The sequence below is a fragment of the Neofelis nebulosa genome, chromosome 10 (genome assembly GCF_028018385.1).
Source record: "Neofelis nebulosa isolate mNeoNeb1 chromosome 10, mNeoNeb1.pri, whole genome shotgun sequence".
NCBI lineage: Eukaryota > Metazoa > Chordata > Mammalia > Carnivora > Felidae > Neofelis > Neofelis nebulosa.
This window is the reverse complement of record NC_080791.1, coordinates 73508653-73535423: the sequence shown is the minus strand read 5'-3', so window position 1 is coordinate 73535423 and position 26771 is coordinate 73508653. Positions and strand designations below refer to the sequence as shown.

The following is a 26771-nucleotide window of genomic DNA, read 5'->3' as shown; positions in this document are numbered from 1 at the left end:
CATACACACATATATCCACACTATCGTTGACCTTAAGCAGGTTACTTGATTGTCCAGGCCTCCGTTTCTTTGTCTGTGGGAGGGGATGAGTGGAGAAAGCAAGGGAGCGTCCCCATGGGCTTGGGAGCTGGGCATTGCCTGTGAAGTGATGAGGGCATTGACTTGGCTCCTTCCTCTTGGCTGGGCCAGGGGCAAAGGAAACCCCTCTCTGACTTGGTGACCCCTGGCAGGAGTATTCCAACGAGAGGCTGAAGCAGACCAACGAGATGCTCCGTGGCATCAAGCTGCTCAAGCTGTACGCCTGGGAGAACATCTTCTGCACGCGCGTGGAGATGACCCGCAGGAAGGAGATGACCAGCCTCAGAGCCTTCGCCGTCTACACCTCCATTTCCAGTGAGTCTACCCCACCAGCCAGCCCTGTGTGCTGGGTGTCCAGGCTTGAGGGAGGGAGCAGAGGTGGCCGAAGCTAGAGTCTTTATCATCATCACCCAATCCAGGCGAGCCTCCAGCTTGGAGCAGAGCCCCCGGAAGTCACAGTGTCCTCAATCACGTGCCCAGCAAATCAAATGTATATCGACAGCCTGCTGTGGGCAGGACACTGTCCTGGCCCTCAAGACACAGTGATGACAGAGACAAAGGAGGTCTTTTATGCTCCATTGAGCTGATCTGTTATGGGGAGTCTGCAGTAAATGAATATATAGCAACAGTTTTGGATTCTCCGGAGTGTGAGGACTTTTTTTTTTTTTTTAATTTTTTTTTTAACATTTATTTATTTTTGAGACAGAGAGAGACAGAGCATGAACAGGGGAGGGTCAGAGAGAGAGGGAGACACAGAATCTGAAACAGGCTCCAGGCTCTAAGCAGTCAGCACAGAGCCCGACGCGGGGCTCGAACCCACGGACAGTGAGATCGTGACCTGAGCCGAAGTCGGACGCTTAACGGACTGAGCCACCCAGGCGCCCCTGTGAGGACTTCTTTAAGTAAGTCAGACTGAGCTTCCCTTCCCTGCCCTGGATGCGGCTCCAAGGAAGCTTCTAACTACCTGGGGTATGAGGAGGAGAAAGATACTCACAGATGTAGAGACTGAATCTGTATTAACCAAGTGGTTAGGAAACCCCAAGCCCAGAACAGAGAGAAAGGGGGAAAAAAAGACCAAAACTGGTAAAAAAAAAAAACAAAAACAAACAAAAAAACCTCTTGGGGTCCCAGCAGACATATGTATTAAAACCGCTTTCCAGAAAACATGGGGCTCTAGTGGCAAATGCTCCTGTAGAACAATAAGCTAATAATAAAGAAACAAAAATCCACCTGAGAAAAATGTACCAGCAGAGTAAGAGTCAGCAAGTGCAAAAAAAAAAAAAAAAAAAAAAATTATTCCCTCAAACCTGGAAATGATAGAATAGTCTGAAAGAATTAGGAAGTATGTTTAAAATAATTAAAGAGCTCAAGGAAGGTGTAAAACCCACAAGGTAAAACAGATAAGTATCAGGGGGAAAAGAGCCAAAGGGAATTCTAGAAATTAAAAATTTAGTTATCGAAATCAATTTGGTGGACAGTGGTCCCCAGGTCAGGCCAGGGCTTATGGAGATCCGATGGAGTCCTGGCCCAAGTTGATCTTACAGTTGGTCTAGTGGCTCCGTGGCCCCACCCTGCGGTGGTGGCCACCGCCCAAGTGCATAATTGGGATGGAAGTAGTTAGCAGCTGCTATACCTCACCCTGGTTCCCTGGCCTGTCCAGTTTAAGAGCCAGTATGGTAGGAAGGGCCAAGTAGAAGCCCCCAGAGAGAAAAAACAAAAAACAAAAAGGAAACAAAACAACTCAAGTGTAAAGCTTAAATGAATTAATATAGCTGAAGAGGACATTTGTGAGTTAAAAGATAGATCTGTGGAGGGGCACTTGGCTGGCTCAGTGGGTAGAGCAAGTGACTCTTGATGTCAGGGTTGTGAGTTCAAGCCCCACATAAAGAAAATGTTTTCTGCCATTTGGGAAAACCATTTTACAGATGAGAAATGGAGGCCCAGAGGGGGTGTCCTCCTGAGGTCAATCCTGAGGTTAAAAGCATGGCTCAGACTAGATCCTTTGGCATCTTGTGCTATTTTTCACAAAGGGCTGGGCACTGATGTGGGGGTGAAAAAAAACTTAGGACACAGTGGGGCACCATTTCAGGCTATTTTCTCTGAGTAGAAGAGAAACAACCAAGAATGGGCTTTGATGGGAGTGGGAAACAGAGAAGGAAATTAGGAGAGACGGACACTACTGACCACCTCCGCCAGTCGAGGTTGGTTCTTTTGGTGTGCCAGGAAGAAACACAGCTGTGGGGGTCGCCAGTGGTGGGCCAGTAGTGCAGGGTGCCCTGGCCATGTCTCCCAGACAGGGTCATGGAAAATAAGATAGCCACTCAGGTCATCTGTGTGTTCCTGGTGTTCATATTGCTTGGAGAGAGGGTCCAGTGGGGCCAGGTGGCCAGCACCCAACCTGAAGGTTCTCGCAGGGCAGGGCTTACACTGAGCACCCCAAGTGTCCCACTCTCCTGTGCCCATCCAGACCATGGTGCCCTGTGGCTTACCACGGTCAACAGTGACAGACCATCCACCATCCGTGGCACCAATCATGGCATCTTTCTGCAGAAAATCCTGCTAGGAACTGCTTTTCTCAGAATGCAGCTATGAACGTGGCAGGCAGTGGTGGCTTCCTGGATTCCTCACCAAGACACGCAGGTCACTGGCCTCTCCTCTTTACCCGCAGCCCTGAACACAGTGCTCAGGGCCTCTGAGCACTCTCAGGCTGAGTGCTCCACAGGATAGGAGAAATTGGGAAGGAACATCTCAAGAGGTCAGAGAAACCAGCCCCTGCAGCCCAGGCCCTCTTCACCCTCCTCTCTGCCACCCTCCTGCTCTGCCTGCCCCTGGGCCTGGTTGTGGTAAAAGTAACACCACACTGTGTATAACCAATTAGACATCTGGCTCCCAGACATCTCATCAATGGGAACAGCTGCTGAGGTGGAGGAGGATTTCCGGCCACAGCCAGGTGACTTCTTCTCCCAGCAGCAGCACAGCAGGGCGGGGTAGGGCAGGCTCCCTATTGCTGCGATGCAAGCTAGGGAAGGGAAGCAGTAAGAAAACAACACTAGGCCCCCAAGATTCCTGGCAGCAAACTAGGGGCAGCCTCAGGTCATATAGTTGAGGGCAGCTCCCAACTACTTTGCTCCTAGGAGATGTACCCTCGATTCCTGCATTCCACACTATAACCTGGGATGTATTGCATATCAACAACATTTTACGATGCCTAGGTTCCCAGGCTAGCCCACCAAAACCTGTCTAGTAGGTGTTCTTTGTCCCATGGGGCCCTCAGAAGCCAAGCCATGGCTTCGTGAAGGTCATGGGGCCAGGAGGACGTGGGGGAAAGGAGATGCCATGTTGTCAGGGGCTGAGATGACTATGTTAGGAGTGAGGGACTCTGGAGCCAAGCAGGGGTTCTGTTCAGGGTCCCTCACCTGTCCAGGAATCAGTGACCTAGAGGGATAAACAGAGCATCCCAGGCTGGTCCCTGGAAGAGGACAGTGGGAGGGAAAGGGAAGAGCCCTCCGGGAGAGCGTTGAAAGCTAAGTGCTATTTACTTGGTATTTGCCCTTCCTGGGATGGGTTTGTTAGTCAGCAGCAGGGAGGGCGGGGTGGGGGTGGGGGTGGGGGGACAGGGTGGGAAGGGCACCTCCTGGCTGTGGGTATATGCTTTCAGTGTGTTTTCATTTACCTCCTCCCGGACTTCCTGCCTTCTGCTCCCTATCACCAGGGATCAGGACACAGGTCATTAGACTTGAGGTAATGGGGCATCTTTCATTCTCGTCCCTGGCGCCAGCCACGGGGTCCTGGTGCCAAAGAGGAACCCAAGAGTCATGTTTTCTGATGGTGTCCATCACGGTGCTGCCTGCTGGGCTTTCAGTCTGGTCATCGAATGCCAGGCAGTCAGAGTAGCTCTGGTGCTCTATCTGATGCTCCTGCCATCAGAGCCCCGAGCTGGTGCGGGGCAGGGCAGTGCAGGGAATGAAAAGGAAATGACTACAGTTTCCCTACCATCAAAATCCAGAATTGAAGGAAAAGAGATGTAAGTCACTCGGCTGGGTTTGAGTGAGCCCAGCCCCGTGCTAAGCACTGGGAGGGATGCAAGAGACAGTTAAGTTGTGCTCCTCATTTTCCAGGAGTTTTTACTCTGCTGAGATGTCAGCGCTGACGTACATGAAACAGTGGCAGGGAGCACTGAACCGTATGGACCTGCTCTGTGCTGGCTGCCTAGCGAGCCTACGTGCACTTAATCCTCACAACAGCTTTGTGAGGTGTGTGGTTCCACTGTCCCATTTTCGTGAGGCTCAGGAAGGGGAGAGGACTGTCCAAGGTCCTCAGCCAGGAAATGGCAGAGAACAGAGAAGAAGGAAGCCCGTGGGCTGGGAGTTCACGAGAGCTTCACATGAGAGGTGGCTTGACCTGCACCTCATAGGAAGGGCAGGATTTCAGTGAGTAGAAGCTTAAGTGGGGAAAAGCTGGAGGTAAGTGCTTTCGCCACTCCCCTGAGAAGTCAGTTCAATCCTTATTTCCCTGCAGAAGCAGGTGATTCTAGATGTCCAGCCCAGCCGTGTATTTGAGGACAAGCTTTGCAAGAGTGACAAAGGGGTTCTAGGCCCTACCAGTCAACCAACAGACATGCCGCCAGTTCATTCTGTCCTTTGTTCAGCACCCATCCCAAGGCCTTCTCTCTGTGTCAGACTCTACTGAGGCCTTGCGCATTAAAGAGGAGGCAAGCATGATCCTCTCCCTGCCAGTCCTGAGAGAGACCATGCCATGAATAGTGAGGCCAGAGATATGGGTCAGTTCCAAATGGACCACTTTTGTTTTGTTTCTTTCATCACTTATCTGATAAATATTTGGTGAGCTCCTACTATGTGCCAGGACCTGTGCTAGGTATGGGGGTGCAGTGCTGAGAAGAAATAGTGGTCCCTGCCTGCAGGTTCCTCACAGGCTGATAGGGAGGCCAGACGTGCAACCGTGTTGTGAGAGGAACAGAAAGGGGTATTCTAGATGCCCATAAGAGTTCTACCCAACCTAATCTCTAGGGGTCATGGGTGTCAAGGAAACCTTGTCAGGATGACTACAGGTTAGACAGATGAGAGGAAGAATGTTCCAGGCACAAAGGCCTAGAGGTGAGAAGGATGATGGTGTGTTCAAGACTTGAGCATAATTCGGTGAGGAGAGGGTAAGAAGACCAGATCATGCAGGACCCTGTGTGCTGTGTTCAGACCCCTAGGTTTTCTCCCAAAGCAGGAGAGCCACTGAAAGAGTTTGAGTAAAGGACAGGTATGTTTGCTGCCTCTTTGAGTATTCTGGGGTCAAAGGTCTTCTTTCTTCCCAGCTGGTCTGAACCACAGTCAGGTGGACCCTCCTGGGAGGGATGTAACCAGTCTCAAACCATGCCCTGCAAAACAAAAAACGTATCTCCAAACCCAACTCTGCCACAGACAGCGTTGTGGGGCTGGACAGGATGGTGCTGGTGAACCCCATTCTCAGGCCACCCCGCACCTGCCAGGGCCTGGCGATTCTTGGCAAGTCTTGCTTCTGTCTCTTCCGTGGAGGCCCCGACTCAGAGCAGCCAGTGTTGCAGGACAAGGTGACCTCCGCACCTGGTCCCCCTTCCTCCTCCAGCTTCTGTGAATTTCTTCTTCAGTATCTGCCCCTCCTCCCACTAGCTGGGCCAGCCGATGCACATCCTGGCCTGCTTGGGCAGAGAGGTGGCTGAGGGAGAGCCAGGCAGGTGCATCTATGAAGGGGCAGAATCGGTGTGGCTACAGGGTCTCTTGCCACACTTCCTCCACTGCCAGCAGCTGAGCCACCTTTCCCTCCCCTCTGTAGACTTCAGACTGACTATCCCACTGAATGGGAAATAGCCCTGTGCACCTCAAAATACACTTCCCCCTCTGGCAGGTGCAACCTGCATTGAGGCCTGGCTGTGAGCCCACAGCTGCTCCCCTGCCCTCCGTGGAGACAAAGATGAAGTTAACCAGAGGCACAAACGGCTGGCTGTGCCTCTGGACACATGGCTTCTGAAATATTTATCAAAGCTGTGGAAATAAAAAGCTCCTGGTATTGCGGTGCAGGCTGGCACCCACAAGGCCGGGCAGCATTCCTTGAGCAAAGCCATGGGGAGCAGCTAATCTGAGCCCTGCCTTGGTTTTGGTTGATTTGTTGTTTGCTTTGTTTGGGGAGGAGGGGGCATGAAAAGTGGCACAGCTACTCACTGCTCTACCCCCAGAACCCAGCACAAACACCTTTTGCGGACAGAGGAGATCCGCAAAAAAATAATTTTTGAAGGAATACTTCCTTTTTTACATTTTTATTTATTTTGAGAGACAGAGAGAGTGCGTGCAAGCCAGGGAGGGGCGGAGAGAGAGAGAGAGGGAGAGAGAGAATCCCAAGCAGGCTCTGTGCTCTCAGCACAGACCCCGATGCGGGGCTTGAACTCAGGAACCGTGAGATCACGACCTGAGCCGAAATCAAGGGTTCAACGCTTAACCAACTGAGCCACCGAGGCGCCCCTTTGGAGGAATACTTCTCAAAGGGTAGTTGGAGAGGAGGGTGTTAAAACGACACCTACCCATATGTCTACACCATTACAGAAAGACTCTTACTTTCGAAGGTGGCATGTCAGGCCTGCCTACACGCAGCTAAACTTTTCCATAACAGTGCCACACTCACACATGATTTTCTACCTTCTACTTTCACTTAGAATTATTTCACAGTACTTCTGGCTCCCTAGCGCTCAAGATTTGAGCACCAACATGTTCTTGTCCCCGCACCACCCCCCCCCCTGTCCGGATCAAATCAAGATGAGTCAGCCCACCCCATGCCAAAGTTGGAGAGAAATGAACTTTCGGTCGGATTTCCCACCCCTCCACCACCTTTAATGTCTTCCAGGGCCTTATGTGGTTCAAGAAGATGGGTGCAGGGCCTCTGGTCTTCAACTTGTGACAGCTGCGACACCCTGCTCCCTTCCCCCTACCCTCACTAGGGTACAGGAGTGTCTGCTGAGCTCAGAGACCTGCCAGCGCCTGCGGCATCCCAGGCTCCTTAGTCTTAGACACGGACATCCCCAGTGCCAGCCATGTCCACTCCAGGGCCCAGCGGGGTGGTCTTCAGAGTGGCCTTGAAAACAAGCAGCTAGTGATTCCCTTCATCCATCTGCCACCCTGTATGGCACCCAGAGCTCCCTGAACAAAGGCTGTCCTTCCAGGAGAGGATGAGGGAAGTGGAAAATTACATTTTCACTGGCTAACATCTCCGTACAACAGAACAGGACAGAAATTAATTATGTCATATACATTCTCCATGGTGCTGCATCAGCATTGGAATACTCATTTTCAAATTTATTTATAGCTTGTCTCGTTCCTCAAAGGACTTCAGGCAGCTACAAGAATAAAGACAATAAAATAGGGAAAAAATAAATTTTAAAAATCACGACCAGAGAAAACATGCAGAACAAAATACCCATTATCACACATTTCTGACTGCAAAATCTCCCCCAGAGTCGATGTACCACTTTACTAAAACAGCCACTCCTGTTGGATGTTGCCAGTTAATTTCGTTTTGGGTGCTTTACAGCTGTGGTTGTGGTTTTGTTGTGACTGATAGCGCTGCAGCTAACACCATCTTGCTGAGAGCTTCGTGCTTCTGTTAAGTGATTTTTCAAGATAAATTCCCAGGAGAGAGATTACAGGATCAGAAGGTCTGAACTTCTGCAGGTCTCTAGCTACGAAGCACCAGATTGCTTTCTAAGCACAGTTGGGCCAATTTGCAACCTAACTTCGAGCCTATTCTAGAGCTGGGAGTTGAGCCCCAGAGGTGTGGGAGGGGGCCCAGGGGTGGTGCACAGGTGCCTTTTCTAGCTTGAACCCCTCCTGTCTGGTAATTGATGGAGATGGGAAAGAGAGAAACCGAAGGAGGCTCCTGCCCTAAAGGAGGTTTCTGGAATAACTGGTCCTGGAGGGGATGGACGTGGCTACTCCAATGTTCAGAGCTATATGGTTGGTGATGGTCAAGGGCCCAGGCCTACTGGTGTCCTCCTCCCCCTCCCTCTTCACAGCCCACGATGGCTGTGCTATGTCCTACATCCCTGATCTGGGTCCCTTATACCGTAGGAAAACTGATTGTGTTTAAAGTGCCCCCCTGCCAGAGACACAGAGAGAGCTGTAGCACTGTTCAGGGTACCTGGAGACCATGGCGCCTTCTTCAGGAAGGGTGGCTAAAGGCCAGGTATGATATTGGTATTGGTAAAAAGCCTTGTGACCAGAGAGACTAGCAGAAGCCCCAAGACCAGCTGTGTCTCCTCCATGAGATTGGGAGCTCTCCAATGCCTGGGGCCGTTTCCCTCATCAGATTAGGAATTCCCCCAAAATGGGCCCAATGTCTTTCCGTCTGCTGGGGAACTCCCCGAGGCATGCTCCCTCTCTCCCCATCTTAATAGGGGCTTCCTGAGGGCATAGCTCTGCCCCATTCCTCAGACAAGGACGCCCCTGTGGGCAGAGGCCATATTCTCCCACCCACTTGGGGTTCCACATCTCCAGCATACACTGTGTATGTACTAGCTGGTACATACAGGATTCTTAGAATAAGTGGACAGTCTGCTTCTTGGAATGGTGTTGACCATTTGTAATTCTTCAGTGTCTCCAGAACCTTTGCCATTCATTAGATAGGGGCCATGTGCACAGCAGGCTGATCTGGCTCCTGGCTCCTTCTGCTTTAATTTGGCTAATTATACAACCAGACTCTTTTCTGGGCTGGTCTGGAAGAGGCTCCTGGAAGGAAGGAGGAGGAGATGGGAAGGTGGCAGCTAAGATAGTCATCTCTTATTCCAGGAAGGCTGCTCTCTGGCAGTTTAGGCCCAAGGTTAGGGCTCTCTCCAGCATCTCACACCTTGGGCTAGAGGAGCATGACCTGTGGAGCAGAGCTAAGCTAGTAGCCTGTGAGGTCTGGCATTCAGGCAGCATCCAGGTTCACAGAGCTGTTCCTTACATTATCCCCTCTTATTTGGAGGAATCCAGAGGGTGTGAACAAGTACACATTTACAAAAATCAGGTAAAGAAACCAAGGAATGGGAAAGGTAAATGACCTGCCCAAGGTCAGGGACTCCACCCTTCTCTGACTTGAAGTCCAGCTCCCTTTGCTCTCTGGGATCCCTATGAAGGGTCCGAGGGCCACACTTTAAACAGAACAAGGAGGGGACCTCTGTTGCAGCAAACCACCTGCCCCACCTAGGCAGGGACTCTAAGCCTTAGAGCCTAGGGAGACCCTCTTTTAAGCTGTCCTTAGTTACTAATACCTCAATGTGAGTGAGTTTGAAATCCTTCCCAAGAGCCATGAGAGATGAGGAACCCTCTAAGCCTCAGAGAGAACCTGGCTTGGGGGATACAGGGACCAAAGGCAGAACAAGGGGTAGCAACCTAGTGCCCCCCAGAAACACATGAGGCTGACCTCACAGTTGGCCAAGGGCAGCCAATGCTCCAATCTCTTTTCTCACCACTTCTCACGGGACTTCCTTCCTGCTGACCACCTGGAGCAGAATAAAAGCATGTAAGCTTTTGTCTAAAGGCTCAGGTCTCAGACACATGGGGCAAGAGTCTTAAGGGAAGCAGGGTAAGGTGCTGGAGGGACCGCAAGGCTAGAGTTCTGCCCCTACTCTGCCCAGCTCCACCCTGGTGGCTGGAGAAGGGACCCCATGGGCTGCACTGCTTCCGGACCACCGCGGGCAGCTTCATTTTTAGCTCTCTCATCCCTCCCACTAAACTTCCCTTGTGCTTCCTCCACAGTTTTCATGAACACGGCCATCCCCATTGCAGCTGTCCTCATTGTAAGTGGATCCCTTCTCCAGCTCCGGATGCGGTGGGTGGCAGAGAGTGTTTGCAGTGAGAGGCGGCCCAGGGTTTGGCCTCTCTGCACAAGGCCTTCGGATGATGCACTCAGCAGTGGGGCTGGAAATAGGGCAATAGATTGAAAGCCTGTAATGCCCAGCAGTGCCTCCCCGACCCCAGGCAGACCGGGGCCTCTGCCTCTGGGCCCAGAAGACCTGCGGCTTCGTCTTTAAAGAAATCTCACTTTCTTTTAAAAAGAGCTATCAAACTTTTTAATTATAAAAGTAAGACGTGTTTATTGCAGACATGTTGGGAAATTAAATCACCCACAGTCCCACTGGCAACATCTTTAACGTGTTTCTTTCCAGTCTCTTTTTAAGGCACATAATGTGACATTTTTACAAAAATAGGATTGTGTCGCACATGCAGTTTTGTAACCTGCTTTTTAAAGTTTAAGAACACGAATAATTCTCCACATCATTAAATGTTGCAGTGGAGGTTTCCTAAAGCAATTTTGACCAAAGCTGTGTGTGAGCCCAGCAGTGGGGGCCCAAAGTAGACCCCTCCAGAAAGGTCGATCCCCCACTACCGCCCAGGGCTCCCATCCCTGGCGTCTGTGGCGGCCACAGTTCTTTAAAAAGATGCATATTTTTCCCCTGGGGGCCGGTGTCCCTGAGCTGTGGCGAATTTACAGCCATCAGACACACTTGGGAATTCACTTTTGACATGATTTATTGGGCTGGTTCTGGCCTGGCTCCTTGGGGAAGCCTGGGTCACAGAGGCTGCTGAGCCAGCCAGGTAGCCGAGGGCAGAGAGGAGGTGGTTTGGGAATGATCATGCCCACATTTTCCCTGACTGAGGACTGCTGTCTGAGGGGGCAGAGCTGACCTAAGCTGAGGGCTTCCCTCTGGTCATTCCTGGCAAGGAGGGAGCAGGACAGGGTGCAGCAGCCCAGCCCTCCAGCGTGAAGTCCTGAGCTTGCTGGAGACGTTTCCAGGAGGTGATTGAAGATGGTGAAGGTGTCTCTAACAGAAAGCTCTCCTTGGGTCCCCTGTTCCAGCCCAGGGGCCGAGTGCTGCCAGTATGGGAGAGGGCCATGCTCTGAGTCACATACCTCGCTTGTCCTTCTATCCACAGACCTTCGTGGGCCACGTCAGCTTCTTCAAAGAGGCCGACTTCTCGCCCTCGGTGGCCTTCGCCTCCCTCTCACTATTCCACATCCTGGTCACACCACTGTTCCTCCTGTCCAGCGTGGTCCGGTCGACAGTCAAAGCTCTAGTCAGGTGAGAAGAGGGTCCAGCAAGGACACTGGACAGGCAGCTCGTGTGGTGGCCCCAGGGCTTGCTCCAGTGACCCCTACAACTACAGCTGTTTGGTCCAAAGTCATGCTTCCCCATTGATCTGGGCCTCGCTGAAGGTGGTCATAGTTGGCCTGAGGGACATAGCCATGTGTGGCTCCCCTCCATGCCATCCCTGAGAAGGGATTACCTAACTGGCTTACATACCTCCAAGGAGAGGAAACTCAATGGCACCTGCAAGACAACTCTATAAAAAAAGAAAAAAATTCAATGTTGAGCCAAAATTGGCATCTTCTCACAAATTCTGCCCATTGGTACTAGTTCCACCCTCCAGAGCCACCCAGAATGAGCACTGTTCCTCCAGCTCCTCGGATTTCAGAAGGTATCCACTGAATCTTTGTCTTCCTCAGGCTGAACATCCCCTCTTCTTTCCACGGGTCCCAGAGCCTTCCCGACCCTGGTCAGTAAAGCAGCTTTCCCTAAGTGCCTGCATGTCCTGTCCCCCCCTTAGCCTGCAGCTCTGGGAGGCCCCTACGTCTGAGCTCTAGAGCTCTGTGGCCACTCTCCCAGAGACATCACCCTCTTGGGAATGAAAACCTGAGGGTAGAGCATTGAGGTTTTGGTTGGGGAGTTCCATACCTAGAGTGAAGATCTCCTTGGACCACTGAAATAGCTCCTTGAAAGCTAGGTCTTGGCATGCCTCTGGGGAGAGCCAGCTATGTCCTTTCCCATCACCAATGGGACCAGACAGTACCCAAGCCCCTTCAACCTTGAGAAAAGTGGCACCCTGGTCTCATGAGACCCTAGCGTGTCCTAGACAAGCTGGCAAGAGGAAATAGCTGTTGGAACAAAGTCGCTGATGGAAGGAACAACTCACACAAGGAAGCTCTGGCCAGGGTTCAAGGATGGAAGGGGGCATAACTCAGCAGAATTGTGGCCAAAGGAGTATATAACCAGGGAGTAGTTAAACCAGGGCTGGAAGAAGATCAGCTCCTATTTCCAGGCTTGGCTGTGCTGATTCAGTTTAATTGGCCATGGCATTGTGACTTCTAATGATTACCCTTCTACCCCCACCCCAGCCCAGCTCTGTGATTCTGTATAGAAACCACAGGTCCAAGGATGCTGCAGCTGTTGGAATTCCCTTGTGCTGACCCAGAAGCATTTCCATATGCAGACACTCTTGATACCACTGTCACCAGGGTAGCTGAGGCCTTCTCCTCCTTGAATTGGGATTAATAACACCTCCCCCAGCAGGACTTAATTATATGCTTATAAAGCATTAAACACAGTGTCTGGCATATAGTATGTGCTCAGTAAATACTAGCTATTATTAACAACCAATCCCAACCCTAACTAAACTTAACACTGACCAACCTTAACTCTAACAGTAATGGATAAAGCCCTACACCAATGAACCAGCTTTAACATTTAACTACCCCTAAAACTAATCAATCTTACCCTAACCCAGACCCTAATCCAGTCTAGCTGACTGATAACATCAGCTGCCCACCATGGATGCCCACTGATCTGTCTCCCTCCAGTGTGAGCTTTGTGGGGACAATACCGCAGGACCCAGAACCTTCTCAGAGCCACTCTCTCAGGCTGCACCCTCCTCTCTCTCCCCTTCCCTCTGCCCCTGGCAAGGGTGAGAGGTGTCTCTATGCTTCCTTTGCAGCGTGCAAAAGCTGAGCGAGTTCCTGTCCAGCGCAGAGATCCGCGAGGAGCAGTGTGCTCCCCGGGAGCCTGCGCCCCAGGGCCAAACCAACAAGTACCAGGCAGTGGTGAGTGCCCGGCTTCCCCTTGCCACCAGTGTTTTTCTCTAGTGCCTGTAGCCTGTGCCCTGCTGTGTCCTGCCTCAGCTTCTCGTCATAGGAGGGGGGACTCCCTTCCCTGCACAGCTTCCAGCCCTGTGGGCCCTCACCTCCTCCTGACCATTCCCAGCCCCTTAAGGTTGTGAACCGCAAGCATCCAGCCCGGGAGGACTGTCGGGGCTTCACGGCCCCACTGCAGAGGCTGGTTCCAAGTGCAGATGGGGATGCTGACAACTACTGCGTCCAGGTGAGTCCTAGAACCTGCACCCCCACGTCTGGCCCCCCAGCACCATCTCCAGGAGGGAGCTTAGCATCAGAGACCTATATGCTGAGTCCTCTGCTCTGGAGGTCACCCTGCCCGCCTGGAGGGTCCATAGCAGTCCCAAAACCAGGGACAAGTTTTCCTTTTCCATTGAATGTGGGACCCCGTGACTGTCATCTCAGAGAGGGTGATTCAGGCAGGGGTCAGCAGAAGAAGGCCATTCCCCTGCTCCCCTGCCCTGGAAGTGATCCAGGGGCTGAAATCAGGGTTTCTAGCTTTCGTGGCGGGAGGGGAGGCAAGAGACCATTCACACTGAGAACCCAGCTGCCTTTCTATTCTTTTCTGGGCTGTGGGCTGCCACCAATAAAGATCATTGGAGGCTTCTTCACGTGGACTCCTGATGGAATCCCCACACTGTCCAACATCACCATCCGCATCCCACGAGGTACGGCCCGGCTCATGTCTCTAGCATGGTTTGGGAGAGCCCCTCAGAGTCACAGCCGAAGTGCCCCCTCCACATGTCCCACTGAATGACAGAGAGAAAAAGAAGAATCTGCATGTATTGAGCACCAGCTCAATGCTCACTCTTGGTGGGTACTCTGGGGTATGAACACTAGAGAGAGGTGGGCTACCCATGCTGGTGGGAGTCAGCAGCAAGGACAGGACAAGACAGCAGGACCTTGATGTCCAGCCACCTGCTGCAGACATATGGGTGCTTCACAGAAAGAAAAGCAGTCCCCAGGAGCCAGGGAATGTGCCATGAAAGAGGTGGGGCTCCTGAGAATGAGCAGGGTCCCTCAGGCCATGAGGCAGGGTGGGTATTCTGGCAAAGACAGCAGCATGAGCAGAGCATGGAGGTGGGATGGAGATGGGACCCATAGTGGCCTTTGTTGGGACCATGAAGAGTTGGGCCCACACTGGGGAGTGAAAAGAAGGATCTAGAGTTCCAGAAGGGAAGGCTCAAAGGGAGATTCTAGGTAGGAGGGAAGCAAATGGGGGTCCCAGGGTTGCATGTATCTGTCTGTCTGTCTTTCTGGGTGATAGTCATTCAGACCCCCTGGTGCCCTAGTCCCATTTGCCCCCCGCCCTCCCTGCAGGCCAGCTGACCATGATCGTGGGGCAGGTGGGCTGTGGCAAGTCCTCACTCCTCCTAGCCACCCTAGGAGAGATGCAGAAGATTTCAGGGGCCGTCTTCTGGAACAGGTACTAAATGCACCCTCAGGGCTCAACTAGTGGGGAGAGCTAACAGTGGGCAGGCGGGCAGCCTTTCTTTCAGCCATCCTTCTCAGTTAAGGACGTGTCGTGCCCATATTGAGCACTTGCTGTGTGTTCAGTGAGTACTCGATGAATGCTGTCAATTGTTATTCTTGTCAACATCTGTAGTACTTATTCAACCCTTACTATGTGCTGAGTACTTTGCTAAGTCCTCTGCACTCATTATTTCAGTTAGTCCTTATGACAACCAGCAAGGTAAGGACTGTGAACAGTCCTTGTTTTATAGATGAGGGTTCAACTATTTGCCCTAATTCACTCAGCTAATCAGTGGCTGAGCTGGAACTCTAACTCAATTCCGCTTGACTCTAAATCCCATGCTTACTCACCTGCACTGCGTCCCTATGTGGGGAACTGGAACACAAACATTGGTTTCCGGCCTGGTCATCAGCAAAGCCGACATAGACCATCCAGTGGGTGTTTCGAGGAGCCAGAGATAACCCAGACAAACGTGGGTTTCTGGACAAAGATCACTATCTTAATTAAAGAGCCAGAACCCCAGGCTGAGTCAACCATGGATCTATTATTTATAGCCACCTACTTCCAGAAAGCACTTGAAACTAGTTGATAAAAGATACATAGAAAATAGAAGCTTTTTAAAAAGGAAGAAAGGAAGAGCTGAGAAATGAGGAGGGTGGGAAAGGTATACAGAAACCTGGGCAGGGCCTGGCTTGGAGCTCTCCCCCGTCGCCCCCCACTGTCCCCCAGTAGCTGAGGGCAAGGGGGGCCTGAGAGGTTTGTAGAGCACATTCAGGGATAAAGTTTGCAGCCGATTCAGCAGAGGACAGGCTTTCCTCACAGCCATTTCTAGGGGGAAGTGGCATTCAAGAGGCCAGGTTTTTCATAAGCCTGAGTGCAGAAAGACCTTGGGCCCAGTGTCTGAATACCTGTGTGCACCTCCATTTGCAGGACATTTTCCACAATGTCCCTGACTGGTGCATCCGATGGCAAGTTTCCCTCCTCAGTGATGCTATAGACTGGTAGACAAACCCTTTGGGATTTGTTCCTGTGACCTCTGTCTCTGGAATCTTAATTCCACCAGGGATTGTGGTGTGTTTGGGGCAGAGGGGTCTCTGCCTCCATTCCCCATCTTATTGGGGGAGTTCTCAACACAGCCTGACTGGCAAGGTCAGGCATTGGGGTTTGAGGTCACTTTGTCAGCCTCTTGTACCAATTGGCCCTTAGGGCTCTGAAGGGAGGAGCCCTTGCTTATTGGCTGACAGTGTGTCTTTGTGAAGAGAAGATGGGATTACAGAACCCAGACATTGGGGTTGCCCTGGTTTCCTGGGTCTGTGTCCCACTCAGCATGAGTTAATCCCCCGCTGGGTCTGGTCCCGTTGCCCCACTTTCTTTACCTCTTCCCCCATCCCCCATGCTCAGGTGTCCCCACACCAGCATCAACACCTGTTTGTCCTCTGCAGAAGCGCTAGGCACGCTTGGCAGAGGTGCAGCCCTGCCCTGCCTTGGCCCCCACCTCTTCTCCAAGCTTGGCCAACCTACAGGGTCTGACTGCTGCCACCTCTGTCTTTGGAAACCTCTGCCCCAGCCCAAGGGATACAAGGGGCCTTTCTAGAGCAGCTAACATTAAACAGCTCTTATGTGCAAGGCACTTTATTTACTTCATTGTCTCAGTCAGTCTTCACCAAGCTCTGTGAGGTAGGCATCATTCACCCCACTTAACAGATAAGGAGATTGAGGTGAAGCAAGTTTTACCCAAGGCCACCCAGCTCTCAAACGGCAGAAGTGGGATTTGCACCTAGGTGCTCAAGCACATGGGCTTTCCACTGAGTGCTGAGAGAGAAGGGGTTCAAGAGCATGTGAACAAATAATTAGCCTGACAGTCCAAAGGCCAGCAGTCCCTACGGCCATGACACCTACCTCCTCAGTGGAGCCACCACCCAGGTGCTCACAGCTCTGTCCTCATGGCGCCACCTCCCGGCTCAGTTCAAGTCTAGGGGTAGGAGTGATGATGAAGAGGTTCTCCCTCCTCCATTTTGCCCTCCCCCACGGTGCAGCTTCCCTCTCAAGCATAGCGAAGCACATCCCGGTAGCCTGCAGCCAACCCTCGGAAGTTGTGAGTCTTTGTTCACAACTCAACTCGGGCTCCAATCTCTCCACCTTGATGTATTCACTCATCCCCTGTTTACTGAACATCTGCTGGGTGCCAGACACTGGGCACAGCGACAGAAATGCAAAGATGATTAAAACATGGCCCCTGCTTTTATGGGAGGGGAAGGAGATCAGTGCCATATGATCAAGCATAGAGGAACAACATGGGCCTCTGTGGCCAAGGAGAGAAGGGTCATGTGGATGTGGTGTTTGAGCCTTGAAGGATGAGTGTGGTTTCATCAGATGGAAAAGGCAGGGGTAGGAGAGGAAGGTGTTTCAGGCAGGGGTATCGCCATGGGCAAAGGCTTGCTGATGTGAAAGAACATGGTTCTGGTACCTGGAGCATAGGTTGGGGGGGCGGGGAGGCGCAGTGGCAGAAGACAAGACTAAAGAGGTGGGCTGGGCTCAGGTCAGACACCCCTATATACCAGGTCCAGGAAGTAAGATATAGCCTGAAGGCTGTAGAAGAATTATGCTGGTGATAAAAGAAAGGGGTGGGGGGGGGGGGTACTGGAGAAAGGGAGACCAGTTAGGAGCTCATTATAGTGGCTAGGAGGAGTCTGGACAGACATGACTCAGTTGTCTTCATCTGCCGTGTGCCTCTCAAAATCCTGACATGTACAAGTTCTGTCCGGCTCAGCTATCCTGGGCAATGTGTTGGTTAAGTGTGGGGGCTGTGTGTTGAGGGACCCTTTTCTTACACACAGGAGCTCCATGCCTCAGACCCTGGGCCCAGGTCTGCGTGGGGGTGATGCACTTGCAAAGTGAGCCAAGAGCAAAATAATGAGCAAAATAACGTTTAACCTGGCAGCCTCTCCCGTAAGTCTGTCTGTCTGCAGCCAGAGGCCAGGGCGATGCCAGGCCGCTCTGATGTTTTCATCCATGCCACGGCCAAGGCCGGGTGACCAGGCAGCCAGAAGGAGTTCAGGAGGCACAAGTCAGGGAGCTGGGGGATTAGGAAGTGCAGAATGGAGAATGCTCTGGAGAGATTGGTTTCTATAGCCATTCATTTGTCCTTTCAATGAACAAATGAGAAATATGGCTAGGCAGATAAAAGCAAAAAGCTCTGGAGGCAGGCTTCATGAGTTCAAGTCTGGGCTCTGTGTTTCGGGAAATTCCGTGACCTTTCTATACCAGTTTTCCCTTATTCCCATGGGGTTGATGTGAGGCTTAACCTAGCGTGTAGTAAGTGCCCTATAAATATTATTATAAATATTATTGTTTGAAAATGTACTTCTATGCCAGGTTCTAAATCCCCCTGTTCTTGAATTGCACTCCAGCCTGTCGCCCAGGAGAGATGCCAGTGAGCTCCTTGGGCACAGAAACCATATGTTATTTGTCTCTCTGTATCCACAGTGCCTTTGCTAAATGCATTCATTTGTTAAATGAACACACAACCTGGAACAATTTATGACATCCAAGAGACTGCCATCATAAATGTGTCTTTACATCTCCCTCCTACCACATACCTAGACCCAGGCTGTTCTCCTGACTCAGAATTCCACCACCCAATTCCCCACCAACATTTGGAAAATGGGAATCCCCACTCAGATGTGGAATTTAAGAAACAAAACAAATGAGTATATGGCGGGGGGGAGGGGGAGAGAGAAACAAACTATAAGAGACTCTTAGAGAACAAACTGAGGCTTGATGGATGGAGGTGGGTGGGGGATGGGCTAGATGAGTGATGGGTATTAAGGAGTGCACTTGTTAATGATGATCGCTGGGTGTTGTATGTAAGTGAGGATCACTAAATTTTCCTCCTGGAACCAATATTGCACTGTATGGTAACTAACTAGAATTTAAATAAAAATTTGAAAACAAAAACAACAGCAAAAAAGGGAAGTAGGAATCCTATTAGCGCATGTCTCACAATGCATTATGATTACCTGCTGGTGTGCCTGTCTCTCCCATGACACTGAGCTCCTTGAGGACAGGACTGAAGAATTCCGTGTTGTACTCCAAGTGCCCAGCAAAGCATGTGCCTTTTGTGAACTTTTCTGTGCAAGTTACAAAGGAGAAGACCTACCCCCGGGGAGCTCACCAGTGCCAGGTGGACAGAGGCATGTAGACAGAGCCCTGGTGTGGGCGTACAGGGTCCATCGGGTGAAGTCCTGCATTCTGGGCTGGAGATTTACTGCAGCAGCCCTGGGCATATCCGGCACATCAGCCCCCAGCCCCTGATCTCAGGGAGAACCACGTGGTTCCCAAACTTCCACTTTAGTAACAGTCACCCGCCAGTGACTGGCTCTCTGCTTCAATGCACTATCAACCTGGGAATTTGCAAACTCTCTCCTTAATATCTAAGAAGAAAACATTCTTATGAAAAGCTAATATTAGTAGATACACTCAAGTGAAATTCTTTCCCTAGAAATAAGGAATAGGGCCATTAATGACCACAGTAGAATGATTTTAAATGTCCCCAGGGAGCCAGCAAGAAGCAGGGCCCCAGAGAAAGCACTGGGGTAGGGAAGAGGGTTCCACTTCCTGATGAGCAACTACAGATCAGCCTCCCTGGAGCTCCCTGTTGCCTCTGCTCTCACCACCTGCTGAGGCTTCTGCTTGAACCATTTATTATCTCTGTCTGTGCCCACTCAGGAGGCCTGGGCCTTGCTTGCCCTGGGCCAGCCTCAGAATGCTGTCGCCTTGTGGTGGTTGGTATGAAGGCTGCTTCCTGAGACCCTTGATTCCCCAGGAGATGAGAAACAGTCTCCTTTCATGACTACCCTGTGGTCCAATCTGCCTATGTAGATCTTGAAGCCTTTGGGGAATAGGGGTAAGGTGCTCAGGAAACCCAGGTTTCCTGGAGGAGGCAGGTGTGGCAGTATGGTAAGCAGGCAAGACAAGGGGCCCTGCATGGAGGTGATGAGCCAGACTTGGTCTTTTTTGTAGTCCTGAGTCTGCCACTCACTTGCTGTGTGGCCTTGGGCAGGTTATTTTACCTCTCTGAGTTTTAGTTTCCTCATCCGGACAATGAGAAAAACCCTTTCCTCTCTCAGAGACTCGGCATTAGGACCCAATGACATTAATTGGAAAAGGCTCTGTGGTAAAAGGTAACGTTTCAAGACAGCTTGTCAGGGGCAAGATGAAGGGACCATGGGGACCCCAAATTCTAATTTCCTCTTCCAACCCCTTCCCACCTCTTCCCTTTTTATTGGTTGCTGGTGTCTTAAATGAGTGGTGAGCTGTTCAATTTCTCCTCTGTGTGCATCTCTGGGACCAAGGATGATCCCTCCAGGTCTCCAACCCCACGTCCTTCCCTCCAATCGGCTATGAGCTGTTTTTATAATATGTTCTCCCAGTGTCACTGAGGTTTGTGCCATGACCCCAATTTTATACACAAGGAAACAGAGGCTCCCCTAAGGAAAGGGACTTGCAGAAGATTTCACAACCAGTGAGTAGAGAGGCTCCTCAGATATGAACTTCGGAGCCCATATTTTTTTTTCCAGTTCTCTGCCCGCAGTTCCTGCCTCTTCCTCCCACCTAGAATTCCTTCCTTCTGTCTGCACTCTGTCATCCCACCCCCCCCACCCACCCTTGAGAGTTCTGCTCAACTCTGACTTCTTGGAGCCTTTCCTCACTTTCTCACATTTCTTCTCCTCCAAACTGTATTTAAAATTTACCTTGTTCTCCCATTCCAGAAGATTGTCCATAAATTAGAAAAGATACACAAGTATAAAGAAGTTAAAAACCACCTAATATCCCATTACCTAGAAGTTTCCAATCTTCTTTCTAAGCATTTGCATATGCGTTTGTGGGTCCTTTTCCCCAAAATTTATATAATACTTTCTTGCTCCTACTTCTTTTTCTGGCCCTCATGACTTTCTGACTTCTGTACCTGTCTGATTCCCTCTACCAGAATATGAGCCCTATGAGGGCGGGCTCTGTGCCTTGATTTCAGCTTGGTGTGCACACACCTGCCCAGCACCTAGCTGGTTGGAAGGAAGGACGTAGGGTTGGAGAACTGGGGAGAATTGTCCTTTCAGCTCAGTGCCTGGTTTCAAAGGTACAGGCAGAGGAGGGATGGAATGACCCCCACACATTTAAGACCCCAGTAATCAATGAGAGAAAGTGCACGCCACATGTACCGTTTTGTACTTTTCAGATGGAAACATCTACACACAAAGCCTTGGGGAGGTTCGCTCTAGGGAGGCTGGGGCTACACTGTAAAAAGGTAGAGATGAACCTGGATCCACACCCCAGCTTTCTCCCTTCCTAACTGTAACATGGGGTACATTATGCAAACTCTGAGGCTCAGTTTTCCCATCTGTAAAAAGGGGACAGTAACACCTCTTTAAAGTATTGTCCTGTGGATGACATGGCAAATACAAACAACTTCACACTGTGCCTGGCATGAGGACAGCCCCCACTGAGTGCTAGTCTCCCTCCCTCCCTTCTTCCCAAATGATTAAGATGTCAGTTAACAGCCTCCCTTTATTACAGGTCTGTCATGTGCTAAGCAATGTAGGGGTTGGAAAAGATGCTCTTCCTGCCTTAAAATCCCACTGGGGATAAAAGACTTACACAGGAGCTGATTAGAGAGTAAGGTAGTCCATTATAAGGGCTAATTGAGCAACCCAGACAATGATACAAAATGAGTTAGGACCGGGCACTGGGGTCCTCAGGGAGGCCACAGATGCACTTTCTTCCAGATAAATAACAGTCTTTGCAACTCTGGAAGCAATCAAGGCAGGAAGACTCCAGAGATAAGCTTATCTGGGCCTCGGACGCAGAGTTGGCATTTGTAAGCTTTGGTTTTTTTATCTGTCTCATGTTACCAGCTGTCCAGAAAGTCCAGCAATCTGATGGTTGGGAAACCCAAGGTTAGGTTGGGTTGAGAGAACAAAATGAGACCACAAAGATCAGAGAACAGAATCTGAGGGGACCTGTAACCACGTATCCATCAGGATCTCCTCTCAGTTCTGCTCCTCAGCAAGGGACAGAAAGGAATTCATCAGGTTCCTTGCTGCCTCTGTTTTTTTCCATCCTGGTATTCCTGACAAATCACAGTGGAGTGGTGTAATGTGGTCATTAAGAGCATAAAGCTTTAGAGTCAGATAAATCTATTTTCTCTGCTATTTGCTGGCTGTGTGGCTTTGGGCAACTTACTTAGCCTTTCTGACCCTCACTTTCTTTGTAAAGTGGAGACAGTCAAAATAAACCTCTTTTGTATGATTATTTTAAGCTTTAAGAAAGAAGATACTAGCTTTAAGAAAGAAGATACTATTACGATACTTATCACAGTGCTTATGAAAGTTCAACAAATGTTAGCTGGTTTTAGTATGCCTAAAGTCAGATCTGTACGAAAACAGAGTGGATTATTTTTCCCCAAATGTGCATGTCAGAAGCACACACTTTATTGGCAGAGGGCTACTTGTGGAAGGTTGAGTGGTAGTCTGGAACAGAAAAGAGTGCTGGCAAAGTTGGCCACAAAATTCAGGTCGCCTCACTCAGTGCTTTTCATAATTTTTTTTACTATAATCCACTCTATATCACAGTCCACTACATTCATGCATTGATAGATAAGGGGGGAAAATCCCAAGAAAACACACATGTTAACCACATGCTGGGCACACTTTTTTTTTTTAAGTGCGGTCACAGTTCACTTACTTTAGACCCCATGATTGGGTCCCAATCTACAGTTTATAAAATGATTCTGACCTTGGCAAAGTCACTTTCCCTCCCTGAGCTTTAGTTTTCCCCCGTGTTAAACCATCGTGACACCCAGCCAGCCTCACTGCTACTCTGAGTCAGGGGCACAGATTTAGCTCTTGCTATTTGGAGGTGCTCATCTAGGTGCTGTGGGAGGGGCAGTGATTGAGAAGAGAGGTTTGTGTCCCTAAGGAAGCCACTTGGGGACACTGGGGAGGGGTGGGAGGGGTGGGGATTGTGAGGATCTCTCTCTCCAAAGACCTTTGTGATGGAGAGAAAGGCAATGGAGTGAGAAGTAACTGGTGTTGATTTTTCCCATTTGTACCCCAGCAGCCTTCCTGATGAGACGGGAGAGGACCCCAGGTATGGCCTTGGAACTGGGTTGGAAGTGGGTCCCAACGAAGGGAAGGGGCTGGGGGGCTGGGAGGGCTTGTGGGGTTGGGATACTGAGTGTGGACAGCAGGGTGCGCAGCCTACATGATTTCATCGGCACAGAGCCTTATAACAAGGCATGCTTTCTCAAAGACGGCAAAATCTGGTTCTTAGAGAAAAAAAAAAAAACTTAGACGTTCCAGTCTGTGGCTCTTCAAAGGGCCTTATAATATATAAACAGATATACAATATATCTGTGGTTTAAAAACTTCATGGTGGGTGGGGCACTTGTCTGGCTCAGGGCTCAGTCAGTGGAGTGCACAAGTCTTGATCTCAAGGTTGTGAGTTCAAGCCCCACACTGGGCATGGAGCCTACTTTAAATCAATCAATCAATCAATCAATCATGGTGCATAGTCAAAAAGTAGTTTACTGCTTGCCATGGGTTGGTGGGAAAGAAGAAAGGAAGTAACTGCTAATGGTACAGGATTTATTTGGGGAGGGTGATAAAAATGTTGTGGAATTAGTGGTGATGGCTATACAACCTTGTGAGTATACTAAAAACCACTGAATTGGAAAAGAAATACACTAAGGAAAGGACAATTGGCCGGGGGGGGGGGGGGGGGGGGATGTGGATAAAAAGTCCCTAGGGGATGATCCTGAAAAAAAAAGTTGAGAAACAGGGCTGTAAAGAAAGGAGGTAGATCTTCCCCAGGCCAGACAGGAAATTTGGCCTTACTGCTTTATGTTCAGTGTTCAGTCTAAAACATCCAAGTGAACTAGATTAATGAGGCTCTGAGACACTGAAAACCTTCCCGAACCTCACATCTCCCAAGAACATTCAAAACACACTGGAGGTGGTATGAAGTCAGGGCTGGGAAGGGTGACTCAACTTTGTAAATACCCCTAAGTAGTTTCATAATTACTGGCCTTCCCTCTAATACCAGAATGTTTCACTTCCCCATGTTTTCTTTGCCCTTTCTCCCACCTTGTCCCTAAGTGCCAGGGTGTGATGACAGGCCCAGCCTCTCTCGCCATAGTAACCATGGTTCTTGAGCCAAAAGGCAGAGCTCACGGTATGTGACAAGTATGACCATGTGGATGAGAACAGCGGTACAGAATAGCTGACATTAGAGCTGTTCCCGGCCATCCAGGGCATGCGGTCACTGCAGCTGACACATCTCTCCCAGCAGATACCCCAGATTCCACTCTTGTCTTCTGACAGGGCCACATGAGGCTTCAATTCATGCCTGGAGCCCTTCTGGGCCCTCTGGCTGCCACCCCGAGAGTTCCATGGGCCTTAGGTTCCCACGCACAAGCTGTGGGCCTGGCCTGGCTCCTGCCAGACAGCCCTCCCGGCCTCGGCTGTTTTTGCAGCCATGTCTGCCTGAGACCCTAGTCTGTGCATTTGAGCCCCGATGCAGAGGCTGGGTCTGGAGGAGCCACATGTTGGCTTTCATAGTCCTCTGACACAGAATTCCCCCCAACACACAGATTACACCAATGCTGCCTTTCCCTCATTCTCCCTCTCAACTGGGGCCTGGGGCCCTCCGCACACCCCCCCCCCCCCCACACACACACACTGGGGATGCTACACAGTGTTGGGCAGAGGAGGCTCCCTCAGGATGGCCGCTCCCCACTCTACACCCCTCCGTGCAGCATGTGGCTGCACCCCTGGTCACAGGGGCAAACAGGCACACTCATGCCGGGTTTGAGGGAGTTCAAAGGTCTGTGAAGAAGTTGGTCCACACACGTGAGCCCTGAAACTGTGTCTTTTCTTCCCTGCTGCAGCCCAGAGCGGGAGACGGTGGCCTATTTGGATGTGAGGTACTGTGACCTGGAGCACCTGCCCCGTGGGCAGACTTCCTCAGAGGGGCTCTCAGGCCCAAGGGAGCCACAGAACTCTTGAGGGCAGCCCCACACGTCCCAGCTCTGCTGTAGGGAAGAGGCCCAGGAGGGCCCTGTGCTCCATCAGATGGTTCAGAAGCCACTGCTGCTTCTGTGCATCAAGCGGCTCCCTTCACACCAGATCACTTTTATCTGGTGGTCATTCCCCCCCCCTTTTTGGGGGGGGTCTTCAAAACCTGTATCACACTACATGTGGTTTCCTTGGTTCTGCTTTTTTAAAAAGTTCCACTTGGAGAGTTATCTGCTAACATCAAAATCAAGTGATTTGAGGGCCACTCGGGGAAGAAGGAAATTAGGGGTCAAGTGTTTACTTGGTTTGGTCACACTTCAGGCTCCCCCCAGCTCTGGGTAGAGACTCAGGAAGAATAGACTGCAGGGTTGGGACAGGCTGTATGCAGGGCAGGGCAGGGTTGAGGTCCTGTTCCCCCACACACACCCCATCTGCTAAGACCCAGGCACCCAAGCCTGCCTCTGGCCCTGGGGAAAGAGAGGCCACCAGGGGCCACACGAAGCTGGCTTCTGCCAAGTGCCCCTCCCCAGTCTATACCATCTGCTTGACAACTGCCTCTGAGAATGAGCCCCCAAGAATGCCTCCCCTACTCCTGCCTGCTTTGTTCCAGGAAGAGAGGCCCCGTGGCGTATGCTTCTCAGAAACCATGGCTGCTAAATGCCACTGTGGAGGAGAATATCACCTTTGAGAGTCCCTTCAACAAACAACGGTAGAAGCCTCTTGGTGGGAGGTGGGCTGCGGGGGAGGGGAGAAATTGGTCAAGGGCAGCATTAGCCAGCCCTCCCCAGTGCCCAAGCCCTAGCCAGCTGCCCTGCCCCTCCATCGATCACCCACAACCAGCCATCCTGCTCTCCAAGACGCTTATCTGAATCCCAGCCTGTTCCATATGGCCCATCTGGAAATGATCCAGATGTGCCTGGGCATCAGGGCAATCCAACTCCTGTATGTATGAAGGCAAGGCAGGAGGGGAGCGTGCGGGGGGAGGGATGTTGTGTGGAAGCCCCGATGGCCTTCTCTTGAGGCTAATGGCAAGACTGACCCAGCTTTCCATTATTCCCTACCCTCGCTCTGCAACTGATGTATTATTTTCCCTCCAATGATAATAATAATTGCTACCATCTATCGAGCTCTTAGGTGCGAGGTGCAAGGTCACGCTCTTTATATGCTTGATTTCCCCTAATGCTCACAACAACCCCAGTAGGCAGCTACTGTCATTATCGCCCCCAAGGCTCAGAAAGGTTAGGTAACCTGCCCGAGGCCACCCAACGAATAAGTGACAGAAATGGGTCTCAAATCCAAGGCTGCCTGACACCCAATTACATGTCACCAAGACACTCTGATGCCTCCATGCACCCTGGCTGGCACCAGCTAAGAGCTGACCAGGGAAGTATGAGAGGAGCAGGCTGGGCAAATATTTGATCAGCCATCATCATTACTGCCTAAACCAACCAGCAGTGATTTTTCCTGGCAGTGCCCCAAGTGTGGGCTCTGGCTGGAGCTTCTCCCACTGCACAAGGGCCATGGGCCCCCTTTTGTCATTTACGTGGCATATTTACTACTATCCAATTTCATCCTTCAAATATTTAACTGGCCCCAAGACTCTGTGAGGTGCTGCCCTCAGCTCTTTTCAAGCTCACATGGTGTTTGCTTGCACCCAGGCAGAAGGCCATTAAAGCCAATGCTCACCCTGAGCACAGCTGCCCGGAAGCTAATGATTCTCTGTCAGTGCTCAGGCCCGGCTCTGGCCAGGCCGATCAGCTGTGTCCGTCCCCACCCCCAACCACTCCAGGTACAAAATGGTCATCGAAGCCTGCTCCCTGCAGCCGGACATCGACATCCTGCCCCATGGAGACCAGACTCAGATTGGGGAACGGGTTAGTAGCAGCCTCTATGGGGGGTTTTCCAAGGCTGGGGCCCTCAAGCTTCCCTGATCCCCACCTATCACCACCAGCATGCTCTGAGCTCATTCTCAGGGAGAGGAGGTGACTGGAAAATAAGAGGGTAAAGGTGGAAAAGCTGCCTGCAGTGGGGACAAAATGATCTTGAACCTTGGGCTGCTGGTTGTCCTTGACAGCTTTGCCACTTAGTGCCTCCCTAGGCTGGAGATTTATTCATGCCCCACATCTATACTCGGGGCCCACATGACACTGTGCTAGGCCTAGGGTTATATCCTTCATGTACACTCTCCA

At 50.9% G+C, this 26771-nt stretch overlaps 1 protein-coding gene across 6 annotated transcripts in view; it reads left to right on the top strand.

Moving 5' to 3' along the window:
* The window catches only part of ABCC8 (ATP binding cassette subfamily C member 8), a 77217-nt gene that overhangs the window by 30687 nt on the left and 19759 nt on the right, over window positions 1-26771 (top strand). For 4 of the 6 annotated variants that reach the window (XM_058688386.1, XM_058688389.1, XM_058688384.1 and 1 more), the window contains 11 exons: window positions 231-393; window positions 9849-9889; window positions 11028-11173; window positions 12864-12969; window positions 13130-13246; window positions 13631-13706; window positions 14359-14464; window positions 22625-22657; window positions 24456-24491; window positions 25193-25291; window positions 26372-26456. In XM_058688386.1, coding sequence (XP_058544369.1) covers window positions 231-393; window positions 9849-9889; window positions 11028-11173; window positions 12864-12969; window positions 13130-13246; window positions 13631-13706; window positions 14359-14464; window positions 22625-22657; window positions 24456-24491; window positions 25193-25291; window positions 26372-26456 — 1008 coding nt within the window. The remainder of the gene's footprint in view (window positions 1-230; window positions 394-9848; window positions 9890-11027; window positions 11174-12863; window positions 12970-13129; window positions 13247-13630; window positions 13707-14358; window positions 14465-22624; window positions 22658-24455; window positions 24492-25192; window positions 25292-26371; window positions 26457-26771) is intronic. The other 2 variants (XM_058688388.1, XM_058688387.1) reach the window with 1 other exon arrangement.